Source organism: Podarcis melisellensis (genome assembly GCF_964234715.1).
Source record: "Podarcis melisellensis genome assembly, chromosome: 2".
NCBI classification, from domain to species: Eukaryota; Metazoa; Chordata; class Lepidosauria; order Squamata; family Lacertidae; genus Podarcis; species Podarcis melisellensis.
Genome location: NC_138529.1, coordinates 108,906,569 through 108,934,563, shown reverse-complemented (window position 1 = coordinate 108,934,563; position 27,995 = coordinate 108,906,569). Strand labels below are relative to the sequence as shown.

The following is a 27,995-nucleotide window of genomic DNA, read 5'->3' as shown; positions in this document are numbered from 1 at the left end:
GGGAGAGAAAACAGCACACTGCGGGCTGATGGGAAAGTGGTGGTGTCAGAGAGCCAGGAAGGGTGTGCCTGTCGGAGGCAGGAAGAAACAAGCAGAGCGCCTTGGAGATTCAGCTGCAGCGGGCAAGCGGGTGAGTGAGAAGGGGGCGCCGATTTGCAAAGCGGGTGCGTGCCTGGCAAGAACCCAGGCGCTCCCTCGTGCATTGGCATCTCGCATGCGCCTTTTGCAATTCCCCCCTTTTTTTAAGCATGCATATATATCTATAAAAACGGCCCTGGCCCTCCTGGCCTTGTTGTTGTTGTTGTTTTCTTTGGAGACCACCTCCTACTGGCCTCCCCACCCCATCCCTCGTCCTGCACATCTCGCCTCAACCCGCTAGTCCTCATCGCGCCTTAGGGAAGCTTCGGAAGCGCCCCGGCGCAATGTGCAGCAGCAATCCGAATAATTACACCTTCTCAAGGGAAATAAATAACACAGCCGCGCCCGGAGCGAATGCGCAGCCCGAGGCGACCTTTGGAAGCATTTACTAAACAAGTGTAAATGCTTTTTTTGGGGGGGGGAGCGGGGAAATTCTGGGATCCTTGTATGTAGCATGGATTGAGAAGCTGCTGTCAAAGGCTGCTTGGTGTGCCCTTGTTTGTATGAGTTTGTGTGTGTGGTTCTCCTGTAATGCGTTGTGTAGGTGGGGTTTGCCCGGAAACTGGATCAAAGGACAGCTGTGCTGATTCCACCGTCCGATCCAGTTCAGCACAATTCAAGGTGCTGGTGCTTCCCGCGCATATACTTCCACCTCTGCCATCCTAAAATTCTGCGATTCCTTTCAAAGCCCTACAGGGCAGGTGTGTGCGGCCGTACAGAATTGCCGCTTCCATCATCCCTGACCCCCTGAGCCATGCAGGCAGTCCCAGCAGTGTCAGGTTCCCCATAGCAGCCATAATAATAATAATATAATAATAATAATATAATTTAACATTTATACCCCGCCCAGCTGGCTGGGTTTCCCCAGCCACTCTGGGCGGCTTCCAACTGAATATTAAAAACAATACAGCACCAGACATTAAAAACTTCCCTAAACAGGGCCGCCTTCAGTTGTCTTTTAAAAGTAAGCTAGTTGTTTATTTCCTTGACATCTGGTGGGAGGGCGTTCCACAGGGCAGGCGCCACCACCGAGAAGGCCCTCTGCCTGGTTCCCTGTAACCTCACTTCTTGCAGCGAGGGAACCACCAGAAGGCCTTCGGAGCTGGACCTCAGTGCCTGGGCTGGATGATGGGGTGGAAATGCTCCTTCAGGTATACAATATCCCTTTGCGGTGTAGTGGTTAGAGCCCTAGACTAGGACCTGGCAGACCAGGGTTCAAGGCCCCACTCAGCCCACTGGTTGACTGGGAGCCAGTCACTCTCTGCCTGGCCAACCTACTTCGCAGGGTTGTTGTGAGAATAAAGAGGACCCCGGGGGGAGTGTGTACACTGTCTTGAGCGAGCTCTTTGGAGAACACGTGGAATATACAGTGGTACCTCAGGTTAAGAACTTAATTTGTTCTGGAGGTCCGTTCTTAACCTGAAACTGTTCTTAACCTGAGGTACCACTTTAGCTAATGGGGCCTCCCACTGCCGCCACGCTGCAATTTCTGTTCTCATCCTGAAGCAAAGTTCTTAACCTGAGGTACTATTTCTGGGTTAGCGGCTTCTGTAACCTGAAGTGTCAGTAACCTGAAGCGTCTGTAACCAGAGGTACCACTGTAAATGCAATAAGAACGGCTTGGGGCCAGAGTAGCCTGGCTGCCTACGCCATACATTTAACGCACACCTCCCTTGCACTCACCCAAAGAATCCCATGGGCTGTTGTTTGCCCCTCAGAGAGCTACAATTCCCAGCACCCTTAGCAAACTACAGTTCCCAGGATTATTCTTAGGTTTTTTTGGCAGGATGTGTGTGTGTGCGTGCGCTTTAGACGTATGTTGTACGAAGCCTCTGCCTGCCCAGAGACCCTCCCCAAAAGGCATGTTCAGATGGCTTCCTCAACAAGCAAACCCGACCTCTCCTTGCATGTATCCCCCCACTCCCAAGTCTCCAGCTGTATCCCTCTGCTTGCAGCTTTTTTCGAGATGTGCCCATTCTACAGGTGCCCATAGAAGTCTTGGTTTTTCAGGTTTCCTGCCTGAAAAAGGATTAACCGTTTCCATGTCGAGTCACCTGTCAGGAAGCCTCTGTAGGCCCCACCGCAACTCCCGTGAGGCACAGAGGATTTTGGGACGTGGCTTGAGTACAAAAGCCAACCCATGAGGCCGTGCTGGTCTCAGGCCTGCTGGGCTTCACCATTGCCCCATGGAAGTCAAAAAGTTTCCCCCCAAAAAAACCGCCCAAAACTCCGCTGTGGCTGCACAAGTCTGGTTCCCTCCAGGTCTACATGGGAACAAGGCCGCTCAAGGGCAGCCGTACTGCCTCTTTTTATTTAACAGTGTTTTTTGTTGGTTGGTTGGTTTTGGTTGGTTTTTGCACCTTTTACATGGCTGGATCCAGATTTTGCATGTCCCCACCCCCATATAGTCCCAGGGCAACTTGCTGTGTTGTGTTCAAAGCCCCAATTGCAATCACTGTTGCAGGTTGTGGGTGACAGAATACAGTGGTACCTCAGGTTAAGTACTTAATTCATTCCGGAGGTCCGTTCTTAACCTGAAACTGTTCTTAACCTGAATCACCACTTTAGCTAATGGGGCCTCCTGGTGCTGCCGGAGCACAATTTCTGTTCTCATCCTGAAGCAAAGTTCTTAACCCGAGGTATTATTTCTGGGTTAGCAGAGTTTGTAACCTGAAGCATCTGTAACCTGAAGCGTATGTAACCCGAGGTACCACTGTAAACCGTTCTGGAGGTTTTTAGACAACAAGGAAGCAAAACTGTTCCCAGACAGCCCTGCAGCTCTCAGAAACCCTTGGAAAGGGATCACACGATCCGATCCAAACCATGGTCTACCCAGATCACATTGGTTGAGTCTTCTAGGAATCTGAGTTCCATCAGTCAATTCAGCCATTTCTGAATTGAGGAGGATCAAGTACACCTCTAATGAATCTATAAGTCCCTGTTTCGGCAAGTTTTAAAACCACCTTTGGTCTGATCCAGCCTTTGGTCTGATCCAGCTTGGCGATTCTTGCGATGCTGTCTTTAAAGCTGAGCTTAAGTTAAGCCACGCCTTAACTTTCATTTTGGCCTTTACTGCACATTCATTCTCCCCTGGGACAAAATTGCATTCAGTTTATTTCCAGGCCAAATTTAAGCTGAGTGGGCAAGCTGGTACATTTGGGAGGCCAGAAAGCGGATGGAGGGTGAATGGCGGCTAACAGATTGAGGTTGAATCCTGACAAGAAAGAAGTACTGTTTTGGGGGGGATAGGAGGCGGGCAGGTGTGGATGACTCCCTGGTCCTGAATGGGGTAACTGTGCCCCTGAAGGACCAGGTGCGCAGCCTGGGAGTCATTTTGGATTCACAGCTGTCCATGGAGGCGCAGGTCAATTCTGTGTCCAGGGCAGCTGTGTACCAGCTCCACCTGGTACGCAGGCTGAGACCCTACCTGCCCACAGACTGTCTTGCCAGAGTGGTGCATGCTCTAGTTGGACTACTGCAATTCACTCTACGTGGGGCTACCTTTGAAGGTGACCCAGAAACTACAACTATTCCAGAATGCGGCAGCTAGACTGGTAACTGGAAGTGGCCGCCAAGACCATATAACACCTACATTGGCTCCCAGTATGTTTCAGAGCACAATTCAAAGTGTTGGTGCTGACCTTTAAAGCCCTAAATGGCCTCAGCCCTGTATACCTGAAGGAGCGTCTCCACCCCCCCAGCCCGGATACTGAGGTCCAGCGCCGAGGGCCTTCTGGTGGTTCCCCCACTGCAAGAAGTGAGGTTACAGGAAACCAGACAGAGGGCCTTTGTGGTACTGGCACTCACCCTGTGGAAGGCCCTGCCACTGAATGTCAAGGAAATAAACAACACTCTGACTTTTAGAAGACACCTGAAGGCAGCCCTGTTTAGGGAAGCTTTTAATATTTGATAAATTATTGTATTTTAATATTTTGCTGGAAGCTGCCCAGAGTGGTTGGGGAAACCCAGCCAGTTGGACAGGGTATAAATTATTATTATTATTATTATTATTATTATTATTATTAAGAGCTGAATGGTGGGACTCCATGGAAATAATCCATGTTTCTTCTTCCTTTATAGATCCTCCAGGCTTCAGGATGTTCTTTACCTGTGGCCCCAATGAGGCCATGGTTGTCTCAGGTGAGTTCTACACTTCCTCTTCCTCCCTATTACCAAAGAGGTGGGTATACGCCTGGAACCTGCAACAAAATGTTGCAGCGTGGGACATGCCTCTTCAGTGTTCCAGCCATGGCTTCTTTCAGGATATATTCCTTTCCCTCCGATACTCATTATCGCAAGGCGATTGAGGACACTCCATCTTCACTGAAGAAGTTTTTTGGGAATTTCTTGTCTCCTTGGATTTCTTTTCCCTACTTGATTTTTTCCCCCTATTTCCCTATGTGGGCTTCCTTGAGCTTATAACAGCCTTTTAAAATTATTTATTCACAACCTTTTAATTGAGTTAATCTGTTTATATTCTGCTGCTCCGATTACATTTTGATTTCTTTTTGGTACTTTTAAAAGGGTTGTTTTGTAGGCTGGCCTGTAAGTGGTCACATTGAAGGCAGAGTATTAAATAAGACAAAATACTGCATGAGGAAGATTAGCGGGCAGTGTGTGTCTGCATTTAGGTCTCTTTCTCTGTTCTTTTAAACTGTATACACTCCCACTGGTAGAGGTATAATAGGTGTAATAGGTCCCACTATTATATTATTTCAGGCCACCCCAATCTCGGAGCCGTACAAGATTCCGGGAGTTCCAGAGTTCGTGTTTCCTTTCCGACACAAGGCACAGCAGAAACTCTGGTTCCTTTATGATCTACATTTTATTTACACATATATACCACCTCAGCCTATGATGGAGGGGTTCACAGCATCAACACCCCAAAACCAATCTTGTTTCTCCCATATCTGCAGTATGGATTCTGACAGAAATCAAACATTGCACTCTGCCTCTATGGTTTTCCAGCATACAACTTCTAGGTCACAATACAACCAACCTTTGTCCTTCTCACTATCTTAAGAGCTGGAGGAGGGGCCCTACCCATTTCTCTTTTGGCACAGAGGTCTCTTTCCTTTGTTCTCTTAATGGCACATCACCCAGGCGATTGCCTGGACACAGGAAGCAAGCCTGGCCTATATTTTAGCACTTGATGGATCCAGGGGGTTGAATGGGTTTGGTGTCCACAAACTCATAACGGTATACAGTCATACCTCGGGTTGAATATGCTTCAGGATGAGCGCTTTCGGGTTGCGCGTTACTTCCGGGTTTCGCCGCTCGCGCATGCGCAGACACTCAAAATGGCATCACGCGCATGCGCGGAAGCAGTGAATTGTGCCACGCGCAGGCACGGACTGCGTTCAGGATGCGAACGGGATCCGTTCCGGAGCCCCGTTCGCATCCTGAGGTACCACCATATAAGAATTATATAACCTTCAAATTCTATTCAATGCTAGGTTAAAAACCCAGCTTTTTTTGTTGGGCTTTAAGAGGCTGACGAGCTAAGTCGTTTTCATGATGTTGGGATTCATGCCGCTTGTGAGAATTATTTTAATGTACTTCTGTTTGTTATGTGCCGCATTTTTAAAATATTGCTTTACTTTTGTAAGTCCACCCTGCTGTCTTTCTTGGTGATGGGCAGTGTTGAAACCTCTTAAACAAATACAGTGGTGCCCCGCAAGACGAATGCCTCGCAAGACGGAAAACCCGCTAGACGAAAGGGTTTTCCGTTTTGGAGGTGCTTCGCAAAACGAATTTCCTTTGGGCTTGCTTTGCAAGACGAAAATGTCTTGCGAGTTCCTGCGGGGTTTCCCCCCCCCCTTTTCCCCCAAGCCGCTAAGCTGCTTATCAGCTGATGCGCTAAGCCGCTAAACAGCTGATCCGCTAAGCCGCTTATCAGCTGATCCGCTAAGCCGTTTAACAGCTGATCCGCTAAGCCGCTAATCAGCTGATCCGCTAAGCCGCTTATCAGCTGAGCCGCTAAGCCCGCTAAGCCGCTAATAGCGCTAAGCCGCTAAGCCGCTAATGGGCTTGCTTCGCAAGACGAAAAAACCGCAAGACGAAGAGACTCGCGGAAGGGATTCTTTTCGTCTTGCGAGGCACCACTGTAAGTCAATGTGAATACCACAGAAATTCACAAACCCCTGTCCCTGGAAACCTTTGGAGAGGAAATTGCTGTTGCGCTTGGTTCCTGCTTCCTGGCTCCCCCCAGGCATAAAGGACTGCCCCCCCCCGAAAAGCCCTCTCCCTTCTGCACAACTCATCCCACTTATGGGAAAAGCTTCTTACAGGGGCAGTGATTCTGTCAACTTGTTTACAGAGGGTACCGTATTTCAAAACAGGCTGTAGTTCTGCCCTTCCATCCATTCACCCCAGAATCATTTTGGGGCTTCGGTTCCTGCCCCCCTTCCATTTTTCCAACCACCCTGCTTAGTTCCAGTTACAGATAGGTAGCCGTGTTGGTCTGCCATAGTCAAAACAAAAAAAATCACTTCCAGTAGCACCTTAAAGACCAACTAAGTTAGTTCTTGGTATGAGCTTTCGTGTGCATGCACACATCTTCAGATACCTTGGTATCTGAAGAAGTGTGCATGCACACGAAAGCTCATACCAAGAACTAACTTAGTTGGTCTTTAAGGTGCTACTGGAAGGATTTTTCTTTTGTTTTCACCCTGCTTAGGGTTTTCTAGGGAATCATATTGTGCATCCCCCCCTTTGCAATTTTCATTTGCTGTTTGACAGTGAAACGGTCTCCCTCGGGAGGCTGTGGCCTCTCCTTCCTTGGAGGTTTTTAAGCAGAGATTAGACGGCTATCTTGTCAGGGACGCTTTAGCTGAGATTCCTGCATTGCAGGGGGTTGGACTAGATGACACTCAAGGTCCCTTCCAGCTCTACAATTCTATGATTCTCTTTCTCTCTCCTCTTCTCCCCCGATCATAAACAAGCCAGGTTGTTGTTTTGGAAGTGCAATGGTGCCTTGGTTCTCAAACTCAATCTCTTACGGAACTCTGTTCCAAAACCAAAGCCTTCCAAACCAAGGCACTCTTTCCCATAGAAAGTACAGTGGTACCTTGGGTTAAGAACTTAATTCGTTCCAGAGGTCCGTTCTTAACCTGAAACTGTTCTTAACCTGAGGTACCACTTTAGCTAATGGGGCCTCTAGCTGCTGCCGCGCTACCCGAGCACGATTTCTGTTCTCATCCTGAAGCAAAGTTGTTAACCTGAGGTACTATTTCTGGGTTAGCGGAGTCTGTAACCTGAAGCGTATGTAACCTGAAGCATATGTAACCCAAGGTACCACTGTAATGCAAAATGGATTAATCCGTTCCAGACTTTTAAAAACAACCCTTAAAACAGCATTTTAACATGAATTCTACTATCTAACGAGAACATTGATCCATGAAATGAAAACAATAATCATTGTACTGCAGTCACACAATCCATCAGTCGGTAGCTGAACTGGGTTCCACACAGTCACAAAAACAAAAAAAAAGAGCCTCAAAAACCAAAAGGCAAAATAAGTAGCAAAAACAGACAGTCCTCAGCCTGACACTCAAAAGGGAAGTGTGGCACTCAAATCGGAAGCGTAACACTCAAAATGGAGCACATTCAGCTTCTGAAAAAAGTTCTCAAACTGGAACACTTACTCCCGGTTTTGCAGTGTTTGGGTTTCAAGCTGTTTGAGTACCAAGGCGTTTGAGAACCAAGGTACCACTGTAGGCCCCTTCACTTCAGTGGTTTTGGTGCGTTGCATTCAGGTGCTTCAATTCAACCTTTTTCTCTCAGGTTTCTGCCGCAGTCCCCCTGTCATGATAGCTGGAGGACGCGTGTTTGTGATTCCATGTATTCAGCAGATCCAGAGGTGAGTTCTTCTGCGGCAGCACCCCTAGGAGGGATGAGGGGGCTTTGGGAAGACTGCTGAAGCCCAGCTAACGTGTACATATTCCTGTCCTACCTGGATCTTGAGTCCCTTCTCTGAGGGACACCAGTAAGGCCTCATCTGCTCCATACATTCAAAGCACTACCATGCACTAAAAGAGACAAAAGGTAAAGGACCCCTGGACAGTTAAGTCCAGTCAAAGGCGACTGTGAGGTTGTGGCGCTCCTCTCACTTTCAGGCTGAGGGAGCCACCGTTTGTCCACAGACAGCTTTCCAAGTCATGTGGCCAGCAGGACTAAACCGCTTCTGGCGCAATGGGACACGGTGACAAAAGTCAGAACGCACAAAAACGCCGTTTACCTTCCCGCCGCAGCAGTACCTATTTATCTACTTGCGCTGGTGTGCTTTCGAACTGCTAGATTGGCAGGAGCTGGGACAGAGCAACGGGAACTCACCTCGTTGCGGGGATTCAAACCACCGACCTTCTGATTGGCAAGCCCAAGAGGCTCAGTGGTATAGACCACAGCGCCACCTGCGTCCCTTACCATGCACTAGACCTGGCTGAGTGCAAGTCTCCCCAGTCAGAGTCAGATAGCCCAAATATTGCAACACAGTGGCTTTTGTTTACTCCGCTCCTGCACGCTGTAGTTTCTTTCACCAAAAATATGCACTTAGAAACGGCATCTTTTGAGTTTCTGTTGAGGGCTAGAAACAAGCTCTCCTCCACACACACCCTGCTCTGACAAAAACAAATCCAATTCACAAATCCAAACATCACTCTGCCTGTTAGATGGTGCACTGAATTCTTGAGCTTAAAAGAGCGCAAGAAAAATGAAAACTTCTGCTTGTAAAGAGATGTGTTGTTACAGCTTGGCCAAGATTTAGAGCTAAGCCAGGATTGGGCTTCCTGCCAAGGGATTCTGGGAAGAATGCAGTTTGCGTAGAAAAAATGGCAGGGGAAAAGTCAGAACAGCCCAAGGAAGTCTTTTGACTTGGATCCATGATGGCATACTGGTTAGAGTACAGTGGTACCTCGGGTTAAGTACTTAATTCATTCTGGAGGTCCGTTCTTAACCTGAAACTGTTCTTAACCTGAAGCACCACTTTAGCTAATGGGGCCTCCTGCTGCTGCTGTGCCGCTGGAGCACGATTTCTGTTCTCATCCTGAAACAAAGTTCTTAACCTGAAGCACTATTTCTGGATTAGCAGAGTCTGTAACCTGAAGCGTATGTAACCTGTGAAGTGTATGTAACCCGAGGTACCACTGTACTGGAATAGGACCTGGGAGAAGTGGGTTCAAATCCCCACTGGGCCATAAATCTCACTTGGTGACTTTGGGTGAATCACATGCTCGCTCGTTCGCTCTCGTCTTAACCCACACCACCGGGTTGTAGTGCGGTGTTTGTGCTGAATCCATCAATCCATCCCTGGTGTCTACAATCAGGGGACGAAACCTGGCAATTAGAGACCACACTAGACAAGAGTTTCAAAAAGCATGGGGAAAATACAGAGAATGCTTCACAAAACAGTGCCCTAAAATACATACCTGGACTTGTTTTGATTAATGTCTGCAGGAGACTTTGTGGATATTTAAGTTATAATTAGAACAATCTTAATAATTATTCGTAAAGGAAACGGTTTATAAGAAGTAAATAAGGAGGCCAGATCCAGGATAAAGGAAGTCTTTTATTTGGTTGTTTGTATTGTTGTATGTTATGCTCATTGTATGTGACGTTCACGTTTAATGAGGGTGGATTTGTGTATTGGGGGGTGGGGGGGTTATGTTATGTTGTAAATAAATTTCCAATTTAAAAAAAATACAAACCTGTGAAAGTGAAGGACAGTCAGTAAAAGAGGCCTTTGAATTGAGCAAGGAACGGAAGTGCCATGTTGTGCCGCATTGACAGTGTCAACAATATATATCTGACTGGCAACCTTAGGCCCAGGGAGAGCCAGGGTGATGTGGTTAGACTACAACTCCCAGAAGCCCCGGCTGGCGTGGCCAATACACGGGTTTTGGGAGTTGTAGTCTAGCAACATTTGGAGGTCGCCACATTGACTCCCTCTGGCTTGGGCTTCTCAGGACAATTTCAACTGGAAGGCAGGTCACCACTGAGAAGTACATGGGTGTATGTGTCTTTCTGTTCCTTATTCACCCTCTCCTGCCCCTTCCCGTTGCCTGCAGGATCTCACTGAATACTCTGACTCTGAATGTGAAGAGTGAAAAAGTATACACCCGACATGGGGTCCCCATCTCCGTCACCGGCATTGCCCAGGTATTATTAATAATAATAATAATAATAATAATAATAATAATAATAATAATAATAATAAATTTTAATTATACCCCACTCTCCCCGGCCAGAGCTGGGCTCAGGGCGGCTAACACCAATAAAATTACAGTAAAAACATAATAGGGGGGGGAAACCAATTTAAACCAATTTAAAATACAGGTTAAAATGCAATTTAAAATGCAGCCTCATTTTAAAAGTAGACCATAGATCAAAACCAAGGCCTGCAGTCTGTATTTTAAGAACTGTGTTGCTTTCGGGGGGGGGGGGTTCATTTGCCTTTGTTGCAAACCAGCCTGTGGCTTGCGAAAGGGGGCAGTGTATAATCATCTAAATAAATGCTAGAGTACGAAGCCGGCCTTGTGCTGATGTTCGCTGAATTAAATTTCCTCCAACTTAATGGCTAGCAAAAAGCAAGATGTTCTGGGCTACAGCAGCTCCCTGCTTGCAGAAATTCCAGAAACGGCTCTTCCTCCTAAAGGGAAAATGTCTCCAATCTGACGATTACCTAAAACAGGAGGAAACTTGGGGGGGGGGCATCCTTTCTCTTTCTCAGCTTTCTTCTCTTTCCACCCCACCTCCCACCCCCAACATAGGTGAAGATCCAGGGACAGAACAAGGAGATGCTGGCAGCTGCTTGCCAGATGTTCCTGGGCAAATCAGAGCTTGAGATTGCCCAGATTGCTTTGGAAACGCTAGAGGGGCACCAGAGAGCCATCATGGCCCACATGACTGTAGAGGTGAGCTCTGCCAGAATATGTTCAATCTTTGCTGCCCTCTGCTGGAAGGGATGAGTTTGGGTCACTGTGTATACATAATGCTGCCCCCTGCTGAGAAATGTGTGTTGTTGTTGTTGTTGTTCAGTCGTGTCCGACTCTTCGTGACCCCATGGACCAGAGCTTGCCAGGCACTCCTGTCTTCCTCTGCCTTTGGTCAGAGTCATGTTGGTAGCTTCGAGAACACTGTCCCACCATCTCGTCCTCTGCCGTCCCCTTCTCCTTGTGCCCTCCATCTTTCCCAACCTCAGGGTCTTTTCCAGGGAGTCTTCTCTTCTCATGAGGTGGCCAAAGTATTGGAGTCTCAGCTTCAAGATCTGTCCTTCCAATGAGCACTCAGGGCTGATTTCCTTCAGAATGGAGAGGTGTGATCTTCTTGCAGTCCATGGGACTCTCAAGAGTCTCCTCCAGCACCATAATTCAAAAGCATCAATTCTTCGGCGATCAGCCTTCTTTATGGTCCAGCTCTCACTTCCATACATCACTACTGGGAAAACCATGGCTTTAACTATACGGACCCTTGTTGGCAAGGTGATGTCTCTGCTTTTTAAGATGCTGTCTAGGTTTGTCATTGCTTTTCTCCCAAGAAGCAGGTGTCTTTTAATTTTGTGGCTGCTGTCACCATCTGCAGTGATCATGGAGCCCAAGAAAGTAAAATCTCTCACTGCCTCCATTTCTTCTCCTTCCATTTGCCAGGAGGTGATGGGACCAGTGGCCATGATCTTCGTTTTTTTGATGTTGAGCTTCAGACCATATTTTGCGCTCTCCTCTTTCACCCTCATTAAAAGGTTTTTTAATTCCTCCTCGCTTTCTGCCATCAAGGTTGTGTCATCAGCATATCTGAGGTTGTTGATATTTCTTCTGGCAATCTTAATTCTGGCTTGGGATTCATCCAGCCCAGCCTTTATGTGTGGTGTTACCTACATCAAAGCTTAGGTGCCCTTGTTCCAGCCGTGCAGATGGGACCTGTTCTTCCTTCCCCCAACCTGGTGGGGCTTTTTGACTGCAGCTCCCACCATGCCCAACCAACATGACCATCAATGATAAGGAAGCCTGCTTTAAGAGTTCCCAGGTGACTCATAGAATTGCAGAGTTGGAAGGGACCCCGAGAGTCATCTAGTCCAACCCCCTGCAATGCAGGAATCTCAACTAAAGCATCCATGACAGATGGCAATCCAGCCTCTGCTCAGAAACCTCCAAGGAAGAAGAGGCCACAAACTCCCGAGTTCTCAACATCTCACTGTTCTCAACATCTGAAAGTTCTTCCTGATGTTTCGTCGGAATCCCTTTTCTTGTAACTTGAACCCATTGGTTCAGGTCCTCTCCTCCAGAGCGGGAGAAAACAAGCTAGCTCCAACCCTTGCTATGTAACAGCCCTTTAGATACTCTGCAGAAGCAACTGCGTTTGTTGTTGTTGTTGTTTAGTCATGTCCAACTCTTTGTGACCCCATGGACCAGAGCACGCCAGGCACTCCTGTCTTCCACAGCTTTTGTAATTATTGTTGTTGTTGTTGTTGTATCCCAGCCAAGACTGGGCTCAGAGTGGCTAACATCATAAAAACAACACAATATGCATAAAAACAGACATCAATTAATTAAAATACATCTTAAAATTACAGTGGTACCTCAGGTTACAGACACTTCAGGTTATAGACTCCGCTAACACAGAACTAGTACCTCGGGTTAAGAACTTTACCTCAGGATGAGAACAGAAATTGAGTGGAGGTGGCAGTGGGAGGCCCCATTAGCTTAAGTGGTACCTCAGGTTAAGAACAGTTTCATGTTAAGAACGGACCTCTGGGACGAATTAAGTTCTTAACCCAAGGTACCACTGTAACTCAGACAAGTTAAAATCTGGGCAGGTGGCAATTATCAGGTTCGAACTGAGAGTGGTTATAGGAAGTGACCAAGTTCTGGAAGTCTGAAATAAATGGACACTGTTGGGATGGAAAGGTGGGCAAGCCTAGGACTCGATTCCTGTTCCTGGCTGCTTTTCCCTCTCTGGGTATAATACCCTCTGCTGTCTCTGTTTGCCCGTCAGGAAATATACAAGGACCGGCAGAAGTTCTCCGAGCAGGTCTTCAAAGTTGCCTCCTCTGACCTGGTCAACATGGGGATCAGTGTGGTCAGCTACACCCTCAAAGACATACACGATGACCAGGTAAGAAAACAGGAAACTGCCTTGTACCAAGTCGGATCACTGGTCCACCCAGAGCTCAGTATAGTCTCTGCACTGAAAGTAGCAGCTTTCCAGAGCTTCAGGTAGGGTTCTTCCCCAGCCCTACTCAGAGACTGAACCTGGGAATTTCTGCATGCAAGTTAGACACTCTACCTCTGAGCTCTGGCCACTTCCGCATGAAGGTAACATCTCTCCCTCCCACTGTTTTGTCCCTCTAGGAACTAGCTTTAGGTAGATCAATATAATTTCAGGGGCTTTGGTCCCTTTCCGTAAAGTGACTAGGGTTAGAATTCCATTGGCGAAGTCAATGAACAATAAAAACCTTAACATAGTTCTTTTGTTAGTGAATGTGGAACATTTCCCAAAGCTGTAATGCACCAACGCAGAACAAGAGAAGATAGGATTTATAAAGTGCGCTAAAATAGTACTTTTCCTGATATCCACTTCATCAGAGGCACTGGTGAAACAAAACAATGCTCTCTATTCCCTCTGTGCTTTGTTGTAAAATGTTACTTGCTTTTGCTTTATTTATTTTTATTGCATATATAATCCTGTCCTTCCTCCCAAAGGAGCCCAGGGTAGCATCCAGGGAGTGTTAGAAACTGAGATATGAAAGCTAGGAGCTAAATGGAACCTTAAACCTGGTTATGGGCGCAATGATGGAATGTCTAGGCACGCTTTTTTATAACAAGAATACAAAGCTTAAAAACGAATGAACTGCAGTTAGAATATTATGTTCATTTTTCACATGGTTTATTTCTTCTGCTGCTTACCGCCCTAATATTCTTAAGAGGGTCTCTTCTCCAGTCTTCAGAGAGTAGCTGGAAGCGGGGAGGCAGAAAAAGGCCCTTCTTTCCATCCATTCTGTAGTTTAAATTGGAAATCTTAGGTGCAGCGCTGTGCCCAGAGCTCAGAAACTGCTCATGCGAATGCAATTCACTGTCGCAAAATGCGCTTGGAGCAATGGGAGTTTTGAACACTGCACCCAGGGTTTTACTGGCTGTTCCTTCTTCTCTTGTTGTTATTACATACCAGGATGAAAATGGCATTAAAAAAAAAAGTTCAGGTGGTAATCTGTAATACCTCACGTTACAGACGCTTCAGGTTGTGCGCGTTCGGGTTCTGAACCCAGAAGTACTGGAATGGGTTACTTCCAGGTTTTGGCACATGCGCAGAAGAGCTAAATTGCACTTTGTGCATGCCCAGAAGAGCCGAATCGCGACCTGCGCGTGTGCAGATGCGGCGTGTGCAGGTGGCGAACATGCCTCCCACACAGATTACGTTCGCAGCCTGAGCGTCCACTGTATTGCAAATTCCAGTGTCAAAGACACCTTGGTATATTTGCACTTCTTGGCCATAATATTAACCCCTTCTCTTGTGCCAACTGTAGGATTATCTTCACTCTCTGGGGAAAGCTCGGACGGCTCAGGTGCAAAAGGATGCCAGGATTGGAGAAGCGGAAGCTAAGAGGGATGCTGGTATCAAGGTGAGCTCTGGGACCAGGCCCCTAGAGTGAACTGGCCTCTCCTGCTAATCTTGATCTTTTGGATTTTCTCTATTTGATTGGCTGTATCTCATGCACTGTGGAATGCGCTTCCCCCTTGCCATATTTGAACCACCACCTGTTAGCTGCTTCAGACACCTTGTGAAGCCCTTGGGTGGGATTTTCCTCTCCCACCCCCAGAGAAAAATTCCAGGGGTGTACAGTGAAAGGAGAGTGGGAGGAAAGCTTCAGCCCAGTATACCTGAAGGAGTGTCTCCACCCCCATTGTTCAGCCTGGACACTGAGGTCCAGCACTGAGGGCCTTCTGGCAGCTCCCTCACTGCGAGAAGCGAAATTACAGGAACAAGGCGGAGGGCCTTCTCGGTGGTGGCGCCTGCCCTGTGGAACGCCCTTCCATCAAATGTCAAATAAATAAACAATACCTGACTTTTAGAAGACATCTGGAGGCAACCCTGTATCGGGAAGTTTTCAATGCTTGATGTTTACTATTGTTTTATATATGCTGTAAGCTGCCCAAAGTGGCTGGGGAAACCCAGCCAGATGGGCTGGGTTTAAATAATAAGATTATTATTCTTATTACCCCATTGTGCAAGCAGAAGTCCTTCTTCAGGGCTCCTTGTGTGAATCCTGCACATATTTTTTCCTCTGTGTTCCTTTTTATTTCTGAATTCCCATTTTTTTATAATGCTGGTGCTTTTTTCCTCTTGCTTTATTGCTTCAGTGTTATTTTTGGATACCACTTCAGCAATTAAAAAAAATATTATGATATGATACGATAACCTATTATTATTATTATTATTATTATTATTATTATTATTATTATTATTTATTTGTACCCCACCCATCTGGCTGGACTTCCCCAGCCACTCTGGGCGGCTTCCAACAAAGATAAAAAATACATTAAAATGTCACACATTAAAAACTTCCCTGAACAGGACAGCACTTTAGAAACACTTGTAAGTAAATCGCTAGAGAAGTGTCACCCTTCGTTGCCCTTCCCAGCCACCGTGGGGGAGCTGAGATATTTTGGAAAGGCACTCCTCCAACGTTATGCCTCTCTCTCTCTCTCTCTCTCTCTCTCTCTCTCTCTCTCTCACACACACACACACACACACCCCAATCAATCACCTAAACAAGTACAGTGGTACCTTGGTTCTCAAACTTAATCCGTTCCGGGAGTCGGTTCGACTCCTGAAACCGTTTGAAAACCAAGACGTGGCTTCCAATTGGCTGTAGGAGCTTCCTCACTCAAACTGAAGCTGCATCGGATATTCAGTTCCCGAAAAGCGTTTGGTTTGCAAACTGGAACACTTAATTCCAGGTTTGCGGTGTTCGGGAGCCAAAACGTATGAGTACCAAGGCGTTCAAGAACCAAGGCACGACTGTATCTATGTGTGTTTTAAAATGTGAGTTGGCCATACGGCACTTGCACTGCATTTTGAAATGTGCAGCTGTTTGGGGCTTGGGAGTTTTCAAATAGGAGAGTGGAAAAGAGGGCAGAGATCCCCTGCCTGGTGATGTTGTCAGGGACCATTCAGGTTTGCATCGCAAGAACTTTTCTCTCATCACTATTCCCATTGGGAATTCGGCACCTGAGGCCTCTCTCCTCCAGGCAGAAGGTCAGAGTTTTCCCAAAGTGGGCCTCACTCCCATTTAAAAGTTTCCTAGCATTTTATTAAGGGACGCAGGTGGCGCTGTGGGTTAAACCACAGAGCCTAGGGCTTGCCAATCAGAAGGTTGGCGGTTCGAATCCCCGTGACGGGGTGAGCTCCCGTTGCTCAGTCCCTGCTCCTGCCAACCTGGCAGTTCGAAAGCACGTCAGAGTGCAAGTAGATCAATAGGTACCGCCCTGGCAGGAAGGTAAACTGCATTTCCGTGCACTGCTCTGGTTCGCCAGAAGCGGCTTAGTCATTCTGTCCACATGACACGGAAGCTGTACGCCGGCTCCCTCGGCCAGTAAAGCGAGATGAGCGCCACAACCCCAGAGTCGGCCACAACTGGACCTAATGGGGTCCCTTTACGTTTACCTAGGATTTTATTTGCTGTTATTGTTTTGTTAAAGGTGAGCCATTTTTCCCCAGACAGGGTGTCTGTGTTCCCTTTCCTGCCGTCTTCGGCTGAAAATCCAGTTGCCTCTTTCTGTGCCCAACCCATCTAACCGGGTGCAAGTGGAGGGTCCGAAACTGATCATTAAACCTGAATCATGTGCTCTGTCCCTGATCTGTCGCCCCTGTTTCCACCTGCAGGAAGCAAAGGCCAAGCAGGAGAAATTGTCTGCTCAGTACTTGAGCGAAACAGAAATGGCCAAAGCCCAGCGGGACTACGAGCTGAAGAAGGCCACTTACGATTACGAGGTGAACACGAGGAAAGCGGAGTCTGACCTGGCCTATCAGCTCCAGGTGAGACAAGCTTTAGGTATGGAAGGCGATGGGCAAAGGAAGGGGAAATAAGTCACCGGAGCAGGGTGGATAAAAATCAATTTTTTTTGTTTACAATGGTACCTCAGGTTACATACGCTTCAGGTTACATATGCTTCAGGTTACAGACTCCGCTAACCCAGAAATAGTGCTTCAGGTTAAGAACTTTGCTTCAGGATGAGAACAGAAATTGTGCTCCAGCGACGCAGCAGCAGCAGGAGGCCCCATTAGCTAAAGTGGTGCTTCAGGTTAAGAACAGTTTCAGGTTAAGAACGGACCTCCGGAACGAATTAAGTACTTAATCCGAGGTACCACTGTATTTAAATCGGATTCTTAAAATAAAGTGCTCCTGGAGAGAAAATCTTTCCAAAGATAGTTTTCTATTTAAGTTATATTGTAGCCCAAAGGCTATTCATCAGGAAATAAGGATTTGTTTTCATGTGTGCTAAAACTCAAGTCTGGGTTTTTTGTTTGTTTAACCACATCAGTTAACAAACATGGATACATATGCTATACAGTGGTACCTCTCTGCATATGCACACCTCCCGTTGCGTATCCTTCAGGCTGCAAACGCGGCAAACCCAGAAGTATTTTTCCGGGTTTCGCCGTGTGCGCATGTGCAGAAGCACTCTACCGCACCGCGCTCATACGCAGAAGTGGTCCCTCCTATTGCAGAAACCTCATGATCCGGCGAGAGCTCCGGAATGGATCCCGTCCGCAACCGGAGGTACCACTGTGATGTTATTGTTTTAGTTAAATAAATTGTTTAAAATTGTTATTAAGGAAACGATTATTTTTCTCCCTCCAATAAAGTACAGCAGAAAAGTTGTCCAAATATAAACAGTTAACTTATTAAACCTCACATAATTTCATAATTATCTGTCTATGTTTTTCTAACAGTATAACCAAATCAGTAATTTTTGATATAACTGTAAAAAGTACTCTGAAAAATTATTATTTCAGAAATGGACTGAAAAAGGCTGCCCTGCCCTTCTCTGCTGAATGTAAAATGATCTCCCAAATCTCAACATTTTCCTTTGCCAAGAAAGATCCTGCCTAAATGCCCTTTTCCTTGCCTTCCATTTGTTCTGTTTTTGTAGGAATGTTATTGGCACAGCCTCTTCTTTAGGTTTGTGATGTTTGTGACTGAAAATATACAGAATTAACAGTTAGTGAAAACAATCCATTTTTTAAATTTGATATTTATTCAGAAATACAGTACGCAGAAATACATACCCATTACAAAATATCTATTTCTAACATACTGAGATAAAAACAGCTACTTAATCTGGAAAAGAGCAAAGTCAGAAGGGAGAAAACAGAAGAAAAAGAGAGATCTAAAGAAGGAGAAAGCAAGAGAGAAGGAAAAGAAAGAAAAATCTGAAGAAAGATAGAGGAGGAGAAATTTTTTCAAGCTGAATTGTTTCCACCAAATGCAGTTAAGAGTACAGTGGTACCTCGGGTTAAGAACTTAATTCGTTCTGGAGGTCCTGAAACTATTCTTAACCTGAAGTACAACTTTAGCTAATGAGGCCTCCCACTGCTGCTGCGCTGCCACAGTTTCTGTTCTCATCCTGAGGTAAAGTTCTTAACCCGAGGTACTATTTCTGGGTTAGCGGAATCTGTAACCTGAAGTGTCTGTAACCCGAGGTACCACTGTAACCATTTCCTCTTGTCTCGCTGCTCCCCCCGCCCCCAGGAAAACCACTCTCTAGTGCTCAGTTGGAGCAAACAGCAACTCAGGTTTTCTCCAGATTGCCATTTGCTCCAATTTAAAACTAAAGAGCAGGTTTTCCCTGGGGAAGGAGCGGGACCAGGAGAAAACAGCTTGGAGCCACGTCTAGAAAGCGTGGGTCAAGCAGAAAACTGTTCAGACCATCCTGGGACAAGCAGAATGGTTCAAACTCTGAACTTGTCCTCACATCCACACCAGGTGAAGGGAGTGCTCTAGCCCAAGGGAACGGTAGGCTCACTCTTGGCATGCTAAACTGTAGTTTCCTGCTACATCGCAGCCAGCCCGCTGCCGGTTCCTGCCTCCACCAGATTCCAAGGCACTGCCTGCTTAATAATAATAATAATAATAATAATAATAATAATAATAATTTATTTATACCCCGCCCATCTGGCTGGGTCCCCCCAGCCACTCTGGGCGGCTTCCAACAAAACACTAAAATACAATAACCTATTAAACATTCAAAGCTTCCCTAAACAGGGCTGCCTTCAGATGTCTTGACCAAACCCCACAAATTGTTCCCTGACTCCGAGCCTCTCCCTTCTGTGTCTCTTCCATGCTCTGCAGGTAGCCAAGACGAAGCAGAAGATTGAGGAGGAGAAGATGCAGGTGCTGGTGGTGGAGCGAACCCAGCAGATTCAGATACAGGAGCAGGAGATGATCCGCAAGGAGCGCGAGCTGGAGGCGAAGGTCAAGAAGCCCGCAGAGGCAGAGCGCTTCCGGCTGGAGAAACTGGCGGAGGCCGAGAGGTACAGGCAGCGTTTGAAGGCCCAAAGGAGGGCTCCTGGGAGGAGTTGGGTGCAGGGATACCGAAGCAGGATTGTCAAAACTACCACATTGGCTCCCAGTACGTTTCAAATTAAGTGTTGGTGCTGACCTTTAAAGCCCTAAACGGCCTCTGCCCAGTATACCAGAAGGAGCGTCTCCAGCCCCATCATCCAGCTCAGACACTGAGGTCCAGCGCCGAGAGCCTTCTGGCAGTTCCCTCACTGCGAGAAGCAAGGTTAAAGGGAAGTAGGCAGAAGGCCTTCTTGGTAGTGGCGCCCTCCCTGTGGAAGGCCCTCCCATCAGATGTCAAAGCGATAAACAACTACCTGACTTTTAGAAGACACCTGAAGGCAGCCCTGTTTAGGGACGGTTTTAATGTTTGATGTTTTATCTTTTTAATATTCTGTTGGGAGCCGCCCAGAGTGGCTGGGGAAACCCAGCCAGATGGGCGGGGTATGTATGTATGTATGTATGTATGTATGTATGTATGTATGTATGTATGTATTTTTAAAGAAAACTGTAGAGCATCCGGCCCAATCACCTTCTAAATCCGGCCCGCGGATGGTCCAGGAACCAGCATGTTTTTACATGAGTAGAATGTATCCTTTTATTTAAAATGCATCTCTGGGTTATTTGTAGGGCCTTGCCTGGTGTTTTTACATAAGTAGAATGTCTGCTTTTATTTAAAATGCATCTCTGGGTTATTTGTGGGGCATAGGAATTCGTTCATATTTTTTTCCAAAATATAGTCCGGGCCCCCCACAAGGTCTGAGGGACAGTGGACCGGCCTCCTGCTGAAAAGGTTTGCTGACCTCTGCTGTAGAGCAAATCAGCCTACAAGGTCTCCCAACCTTTGCAGATGTGGGATGGACACCGCAGCAAGGAGATAGTTTGTGCCCAAGCAAATGTTTGTACAGTCATACCTTGTGTTGCGTCCGCTTCATGTTGCGTCTTTTCACGTTACGCCCTGCGGCAACCTGGAAGCACCGGAACATGTTACTTCTGGGTTTTGCCGCATGCGCAGAAGTGCCAAATCGCGCCTGCGCAGACACAGTGCTTCGAGTTGCCAGCATTTCATGTTATGGATGGGCCTCCGGAACGGATCCCGTCCGTAACACAAGGTTCCACTGTATATTCTTTCTACACAAAGCACTTTGGCCAGAACATCACTTTGGCTCAGGTGAGGCCATAAGTGGCAAATGCCCAAATCTTACAGATAGCTCCCCTTTTCTGGGCTCAGAGCCCAGCACCCCAGTCCTGCAGATAAGCCTAACATCAAAGCAAGCCAATTAAACTATATCGGAGCGAGCGAATATACCGGTAATCATTTACGAGCTCGTCTCTGCAACAACTACCAATCTATTGACGGTACACAGTTTGTTTCCCACTCGCTTGTGAGAACAAAGAGCTCAAGGTTACTATGACTACCAACTAATTGTGGTAAGGTTATCTTGACTACCAAAATGCTTCCGGAACAGTTCACCTTGGGTTCAACGCAGGGTGTGCTCCTCCACCTTTTCCTGTGCAAAGGCTGTCGAAGCATCTGTTTTTGCCAGATGCTAAAACAGGTGCAGAGGCCCCCTGGAGATATAAACGGTACTGGATGGTGTCATCTGCACGGAAATAATGCATATTTTTCATTTCCGTGGGAGGAAGTCGGTATTAAGTCACAGCTATCGTTCTGTCAGAACGAGCTTTTCCGCTCCCCCCTCTGCTCCTTCTGCTGGGAAGGGTTTTCCTGACCCTTCCCAGGTCCCCTTTGTTGGGGGTACAGGGTGGAAATCTGCCCCATTGTGCTCGTGGAAACCCTTGCTCTGGGCTTCAGCTAGCTGGGCTCCTTAGCACATTGTATTATTTATCTAATGATATTAAAAGAGCAGTATTCAACAATTACAAAATGCAGAGTGAAAATGTACAGCTCAGTTGCTGTACAACTGTGTATCAATATTTGTATACGTATAAACTTGGGGGGTTGTTTTTTATGTTGTTTTTTTGTAAAAAGCCCCCTCAGAATTATTTTTTTAAAAATATTTAAATATTAATTTGCAGCCTAGTCATAATTCAGAGGGAGAGAACTGCATTTCTCTCCCACCCCACCCCACCCCCGTTCTTCTCCCCGAACAAGTAAACTGTTCCTTTTCCTGAGATTTGTAATTACTTTTCTGCCAAATTACGCACAAAACACAAAAATCCTTACATGCATGTGCGCACACACACAATTCTATACAGATAGATAGATATAGATATAGATTAGATATAGATATAGATATAGATATAGATAGATGATAGATAGATAGATAGATAGATAGATAGATAGATAGATAGATAGATAGATAGATAGATAGATATAGATAGATAGATGATAGATAGATAGATAGATATAGTAGATAGATAGATAGATGATAGATAGATAGATAGATAGATAGATAGATAGATGATAGATAGATAGATAGATAGATAGATAGATAGATAGATAGATAGATATAGATAGATAGATGATAGATAGATAGATGATAGATAGATAGATAGATAGATAGATAGATAGATAGATAGATGATAGATAGATAGATGATAGATGATAGATAGATAGATAGATAGATAGATAGATAGATAGATAGATAGATAGATGATAGATAGAGAGAGAGAGAGAGAGAGAGATGGATAGATAGATAGATAGATAGATAGATAGATAGATAGATAGATATAGATAGATGATAGATAGATAGATGATAGATAGATAGATAGATAGATAGATAGATAGATAGATAGATAGATATTAAGGTATGGTATGTTGATATGCTATGAACCATCCTAAGATCTTTGGATGAAGGGTGGTATAATAATAATAATAATAATGTGAGGCAAAAATGTTGCGGATAAGACCCCCCTTTTTGGCTGTGGGGAGCAGGGGGCAGCGATGAAGACCCTCCTTCTTTCTTCTCCCACAGGACACAGCTGATCATGCAGGCGGAGGCTGAAGCAGAGGCCATCCGGGTGAGTGTGTGTCCCCGTTCCCCGTTCCATTGTGGGAGGAATGTTTCCGGGCAGGAGGAATGGAAGCCAACTCCTGGTCCTTTTTGCTCCTCGTCTGCAGGTGAAGGGTGAGGCTGAGGCCTTCGCTATTGAGGCCAAGGCCCGGGCTGATGCCCAGCAGATGTCAAAGAAGGCAGAGGCCTTCCAGCAGTACCAGGAAGTAGCCATGGTGGACATGCTTTTGGAGAAGATTCCGGAGGTGAGTCCCCACTCTCTCAATAAGTGGACACTATACCTCAAACACGGGACGCGGGTGGCGCTGTGGGTTAAACCACAGAGCCTAGGACTTCCCAATCAGAAGGTCGGCAGTTCGAATCCCCGCGACGGGGTGAGCTCCCGTTGCTCGCTCCCTGCTCCTGCCAACCTAGCAGTTCGAAAGCACGTCAAAGTGCAAGTAGATAAATAGGTATCGCTCTGGCAGGAAGGTAAACGGCGTTTCCGTGCGCTGCTCTGGTTCGCCAGAAGCGGCTTAGTCATTCTGTCCACATGACCCGGAAGATGTACACTGGCTCCCTTGGCCAATAAAGTGAGATGAGTCGGTCATGACTCGACCTAATGATCAGGGGTCCCTTTACCTTTTTATACTGCAAACAAATACGGGAGGTGTCAGTAATGGCAGCAGGATAGAGAGCAAACCTGGTCCAGAGAGTGGTTTTAATAACCTGTTTGCCGTTTCTTGTATAATTCCGTTTTTTATCATTCCTTCTGGTAAAAAATGTATTTGGACCATGTTTATACATCATATGTTTTATTTATACCCTGCCCTCCCCAGCCAAGACCGGGCTCAGGGTGGCTAACACCAGGTATAAAAACAATTGATTAAAATACAACTTAAAAACAAGATAAAAATACAACATTAAAATGCAGCCTCATTTCAGTAGAAACTCAAATCAAAAACTTTTTGGGGATGAAAACTATATATATAGTTACAGATAGGTAGCCGTGTTGGTCTGCCATAGTCAAAACAAAATAAAAAAATTCCTTCCAGTAGCACCTTAGAGACCAACTAAGTTTGTTGTTGGTATGAGCTTTCGTCTGAAGAAGTGTGCATGCACACGAAAGCTCAACAACAAACTTAGTTGGTCTCTAAGGTGCTACTGGAAGGAATTTTTTATTATATATATCTGCTGACCAATCAGATGTTCTTAGCCAGTCCTTTTTTTATCAGGTAATCAACTAAACGGCGCAGCATTCTAGAACTTAGATGTTTGTTTTTGTTCTTGATTCTGTTCAGAGGCTCGTGATTCTGGCAGGGCTGTCCAGTTTTGTGCCAGTTACCGGATTCTCTGCCAAATATGAGAGAGAAAGAGAGAGAAAGAAAAAGATAAATATACAGAGAGATACACACACACACACACACACACACACATACATACAAACAAACAAACAAACAAACACATGTAAATATGCATACAGTCATACCTTGGAAGTTGAACAGAATCCGTTCCAGAAGTCCATTCGACTTCCAAAACGTTCACAAACCAAATTGTGGCTCCTGATTGGCTGCAGGAAGCTCCTGCAGCCAATCAGAAGCCATAGAAGCCCAATGGGACATTCAGGTTCCAAAAGAATGTTTGCAAACCAGAACAATCACTTCTGGGTTTGCGGCGTTCAGGAGCCAAAACGTCCCAGAGCGTTCGGGTTCCAAGCTACGACTGTATTCTACTGTTTCCTTCTGCCTACAGATGGCCGACGAGATCAGCAAGCCCCTGACTTCGGTGAAGAAGATCACCATGGTATCGAGCGGACCCGGGGACATGGGGGCTGCCAAGATAACTGGGGAGGTGCTGGAAATCATGAGCAGGCTGCCTGACACCGTGGAGAAACTCACGGGCGTTAGCATCTCTCAGGTACCAAGCCAGAGCTGCTAGGTCCTTAACAGGGGGGGCTGGATCCCCTCTCCCCCCCCCCAGGAGGGTAGATGGCAGGGTGGCAGAGAGTGGGCGGAGCCAGTCAACGGTGGGCGGAGCCAACTCCTCCTGGTTTTGTTCCCCATCCTCCTCCCTCCCTGCTGAATTCTACCTAGGCAACGCTGAGGAGGAGGAAGCCGTCAGCCAAAGCAGGGGAGGCAGGCAGGTGGCTGAGTGAGGCAGTGCCCCATTTGCCCTAACATGTGGGAATGTTCAGGGAGGCAGGAGAGGATATATTGTCTGATTATTTCCTTATCCAACTTGTGTTAACAAGTTCCCCAATTTCAGCAGAGTAAAACATTCCCCTTTATTTTAAGTTTGCAACGGAAGCGTTTGCTCAGCCTCGCTAAAGCCTCTATAATAGCTATTCTGGTAATTTCCCCTTATTCCCTCATAAAATAGGAGAGACGACACAGTCTTTTGCAAAAGTAGAAAAAGAGTTTACTCACATTCTGTCCACAATCAGATCCCAGAAGGCAGACTTAGCTTAATGAAGTAACGTACACTTGGAATCTATCTCTTAAGAAGACTGGGAGCCAAGAGAGCATCTTTCGCTCAGTAGATGTTGCTTCTTCGATGCATGTGGTGAAAGATGGAAAGATGGCTGCCCTGCCCTGCCCTGTGCTTTTGTCATTACCTGCACAGGTGAGGCCACACCCACCTCTAGTCACATGCAGAGGAGGTCTGTCCCAGCCCAGAGGGAAACAGGAAGTTTACCTGCTGGGTGGACAAACATCCCTCCCCATGTGTAAACATGTTCACTCTAGGAATGTTGTACTTGACTGCTCTTGTGTTTCACAACCCACATAACAGACCACCGATTCTTAGATGAGGGCAAGGGGGAGAGAAGACTTACCGTATTTTTCACTCTATAAGACGCACCAGACCATAAGACGCACCTAGTTTTGGGAGGAGGAAAACAAGAAAAAAAATATTCTGAATCTCGGAAGCCAGAAAAACAAGAGGGATCGCTGCGCAGCGAAAGCAGTGATCCCTCTTGCTGTTATGGCTTCTGGGATAGCTGCGCAGCCTGCATTCGCTCCATAAGACGCACACACATTTCCCCTTGCTTTTTAGGAGGGGAAAAGTGAGTCTTATAGAGCAAAAAATACGGTATCTGGTCACTGGCAATTTTACAGTGGGAAGGTGTTTTGAAGCACGAGTAAGGAGCCATCCCTGCCCCCTTTCTCCCCAACGCCAGCAAGGGGAACCTGGGAGCCATATTCTGCGGAAGGAGGAAAGATTGTGGGGTTGGGAGTTTTCGAATCGCAGCTCCTTGGTTATCCAAGGAGGGAGTGGGATTTGAGGAACCTCGGGTGCTTTCTCTTACCTCCCCTTTTCCTACGGCATGGGCTTAATCCGTCCCACTTTGTCTTTTCCGTCTTACCAGCAGATGAATCAGCAGAAGCCAAGACGGATGAACTGAATGCGGAAGACTTGCGGAGGGGGAGGGGGAGGGGGGAATCCTTCCTGGGCATGACCCTCGTCATCTTGTATGTGTCCACATATAGAGTTCTTCCCCTTCCTGAGCCCTCCTGTAATCGCCAAACCTTTAATGGATTCGACTGTTGCATGTTGGCCAACAATCCTTGAAACTGCTGAGGTCTGTCACCCTTGCTGTCTCCCAGTGTCAACCCCAACGCGTACCTTGTCAGCACCCTGGCACCCATTATCACTTGTCATGCCATGCTTCTGTTGCACTCATTCCCCCACCAGCTGCACCGTTGACGCCACTTCTGTGCTTTGTTGCCTGAGCTCGTTGGGTCACCATGTACCTCCTGCAAGTGACCTCTCTTGGAGAATTTAAGGAAGGATCTGCTGCTGGAATGACTGGGGCGGCAGCAAGGAGAAATCTGGGAGGAAGGGGAATCCAAGGCCTGCCCTTTAGAGGTTGGTTGGTTCCTGGGTGGTTTGCCAACAAGGACTTGTAAGAGTTTTGAGTTTATGTAAGGTGGGTCCAGTGGATGTTCTGCGAGTGGAGACGTTTTAGAGGGTCAGTCCTACACTACCGGCCGATGCTGAAAGAACGGGCATGGACACAGTTCTTGCTAGCTCCATAGACCTAAAACCACTTATATTTTTCTGTGTATGCATGCCCACGCTAATTCAGCCCCTTCTCCCTTTGTGCCATAGTTCTTGGGCATGGCTGAGATGCCCCCCACTTGGCAAAATTCAAATAATCTTGCTCCCTTTTGTTGTTGCTTTTATACTTTTTTTAAAACACACACGTACTATCTCGCTTTTTCAAGGGGCATGTGTTTACGGCCGCTCTGCACTAAGCCACAAGTATACGAAGCCAAAGACATGTTCCACACTGCATTTGGCACAGTGGGCAGGTGGCCAGACGCTGTTCTGGTAGTGCATATTAACAGAGACAAGATGTGTAATGAATGCATATTTATTCCCCCCACCCCCTTTAAAATCAACATCTGATTGTGCCTTATATCTGTGTTAGCTTCTGGAACAATCCTACGTTGCCACCAGTCCCGTGGCTGGAATAGGAGGCGGGTGCATGCATGGGCTTGTGGGATACACAATCAAGATGACAGGTGGTGCTGTCCTTTTACAAGTTCGGATTCTGGGCCAAGAGGGTTATATGGTACTTGCAGAAACCTGGCTGTGGCTTTGGCCTAGCCTTTCCCCTTGACGTGCTAGTTTTCTGCATGCAGGGAGCTTTCCTGAAGGAGAGCATTCCAACGCAGTGGGACATGGAGATTGCGCCACATGGTTCGCCTGTTGGCGTTCAGATCTGCCTTGGCAATCCTTGCCGTGAGGATGGCTCCAAGGATGGCTGCCAAAACAGAGACAATCGGCTCTTGCTTCATTCAGGATGGGTAACCCCAATAAAGGACCATTTAAAGAGCGCCCCCACCCACCCACTTTTCTGCTGCCAGACTCTGGTCTTGTCCTTACATTTCAGCTGTTTTGAGCCATGTCTGAGCTTCCCAGAGTGAGCTGTGAGTAGCCAGACTCCGCTGTGTCGCCTTTGCCCTCTTCCCTCGTGCCGCAAATCATGTTCCCTTGCCTGCCGCTCACTCCCGAGATGAAGCACGCTTGATTGTCGGTGGAGCACACTTGGCCCCGTACCTAACAGAGAAGCCCCTTTGTGCCTATCCCACCTCTTGCCCTGCTTGCTGTGTAGTAAGGCCTCAGCACGGTGCCTTGTCTAACTCTTTGCCAAGGAGAAAGAGTTGCCCCCATCGTCCTTTCTGCCACCAAGATCCTCTGCTTATAATAAAAGCCAAGATTACTGCCCCTCTCTCTCTCTCTCTCTCTCTCTCTGTGTGTGTGTGTGTTTAGCCCACCCTGGCTGGGCTTTTTCTTCCTGCCTTCCAAAACTAAAAATGTTTTGAGCACCTCAAAATGCG

At 46.8% G+C, this 27,995-nt stretch overlaps 1 protein-coding gene across 2 annotated transcripts; it reads left to right on the top strand.

The window, feature by feature from the left end:
* Nucleotides 1-14: 14 nt before the first annotated feature.
* FLOT1 (flotillin 1) lies at nt 15-27,882 on the top strand. Of its 2 annotated transcripts, none has more exons than XM_081902948.1 (13): nt 15-130; nt 4,219-4,278; nt 7,924-7,999; nt 10,203-10,293; nt 10,905-11,048; nt 13,126-13,245; nt 14,654-14,749; nt 17,014-17,166; nt 19,484-19,665; nt 22,633-22,678; nt 22,779-22,916; nt 24,403-24,567; nt 26,018-27,882. In XM_081902948.1, the coding sequence occupies exons 2-13, from the start codon at nt 4,236-4,238 to the stop codon at nt 26,051-26,053; spliced, it is 1,290 nt and encodes a 429-aa protein (XP_081759074.1). In that variant the 5' UTR covers nt 15-130; nt 4,219-4,235; the 3' UTR covers nt 26,054-27,882. The 2 variants fall into 2 exon arrangements, with proteins under 2 accessions (XP_081759074.1, XP_081759073.1); XM_081902947.1 differs by having other exon boundaries at nt 34-130; nt 26,021-27,882.
* The last annotated feature ends 113 nt before the right edge of the window (nt 27,883-27,995 follow it).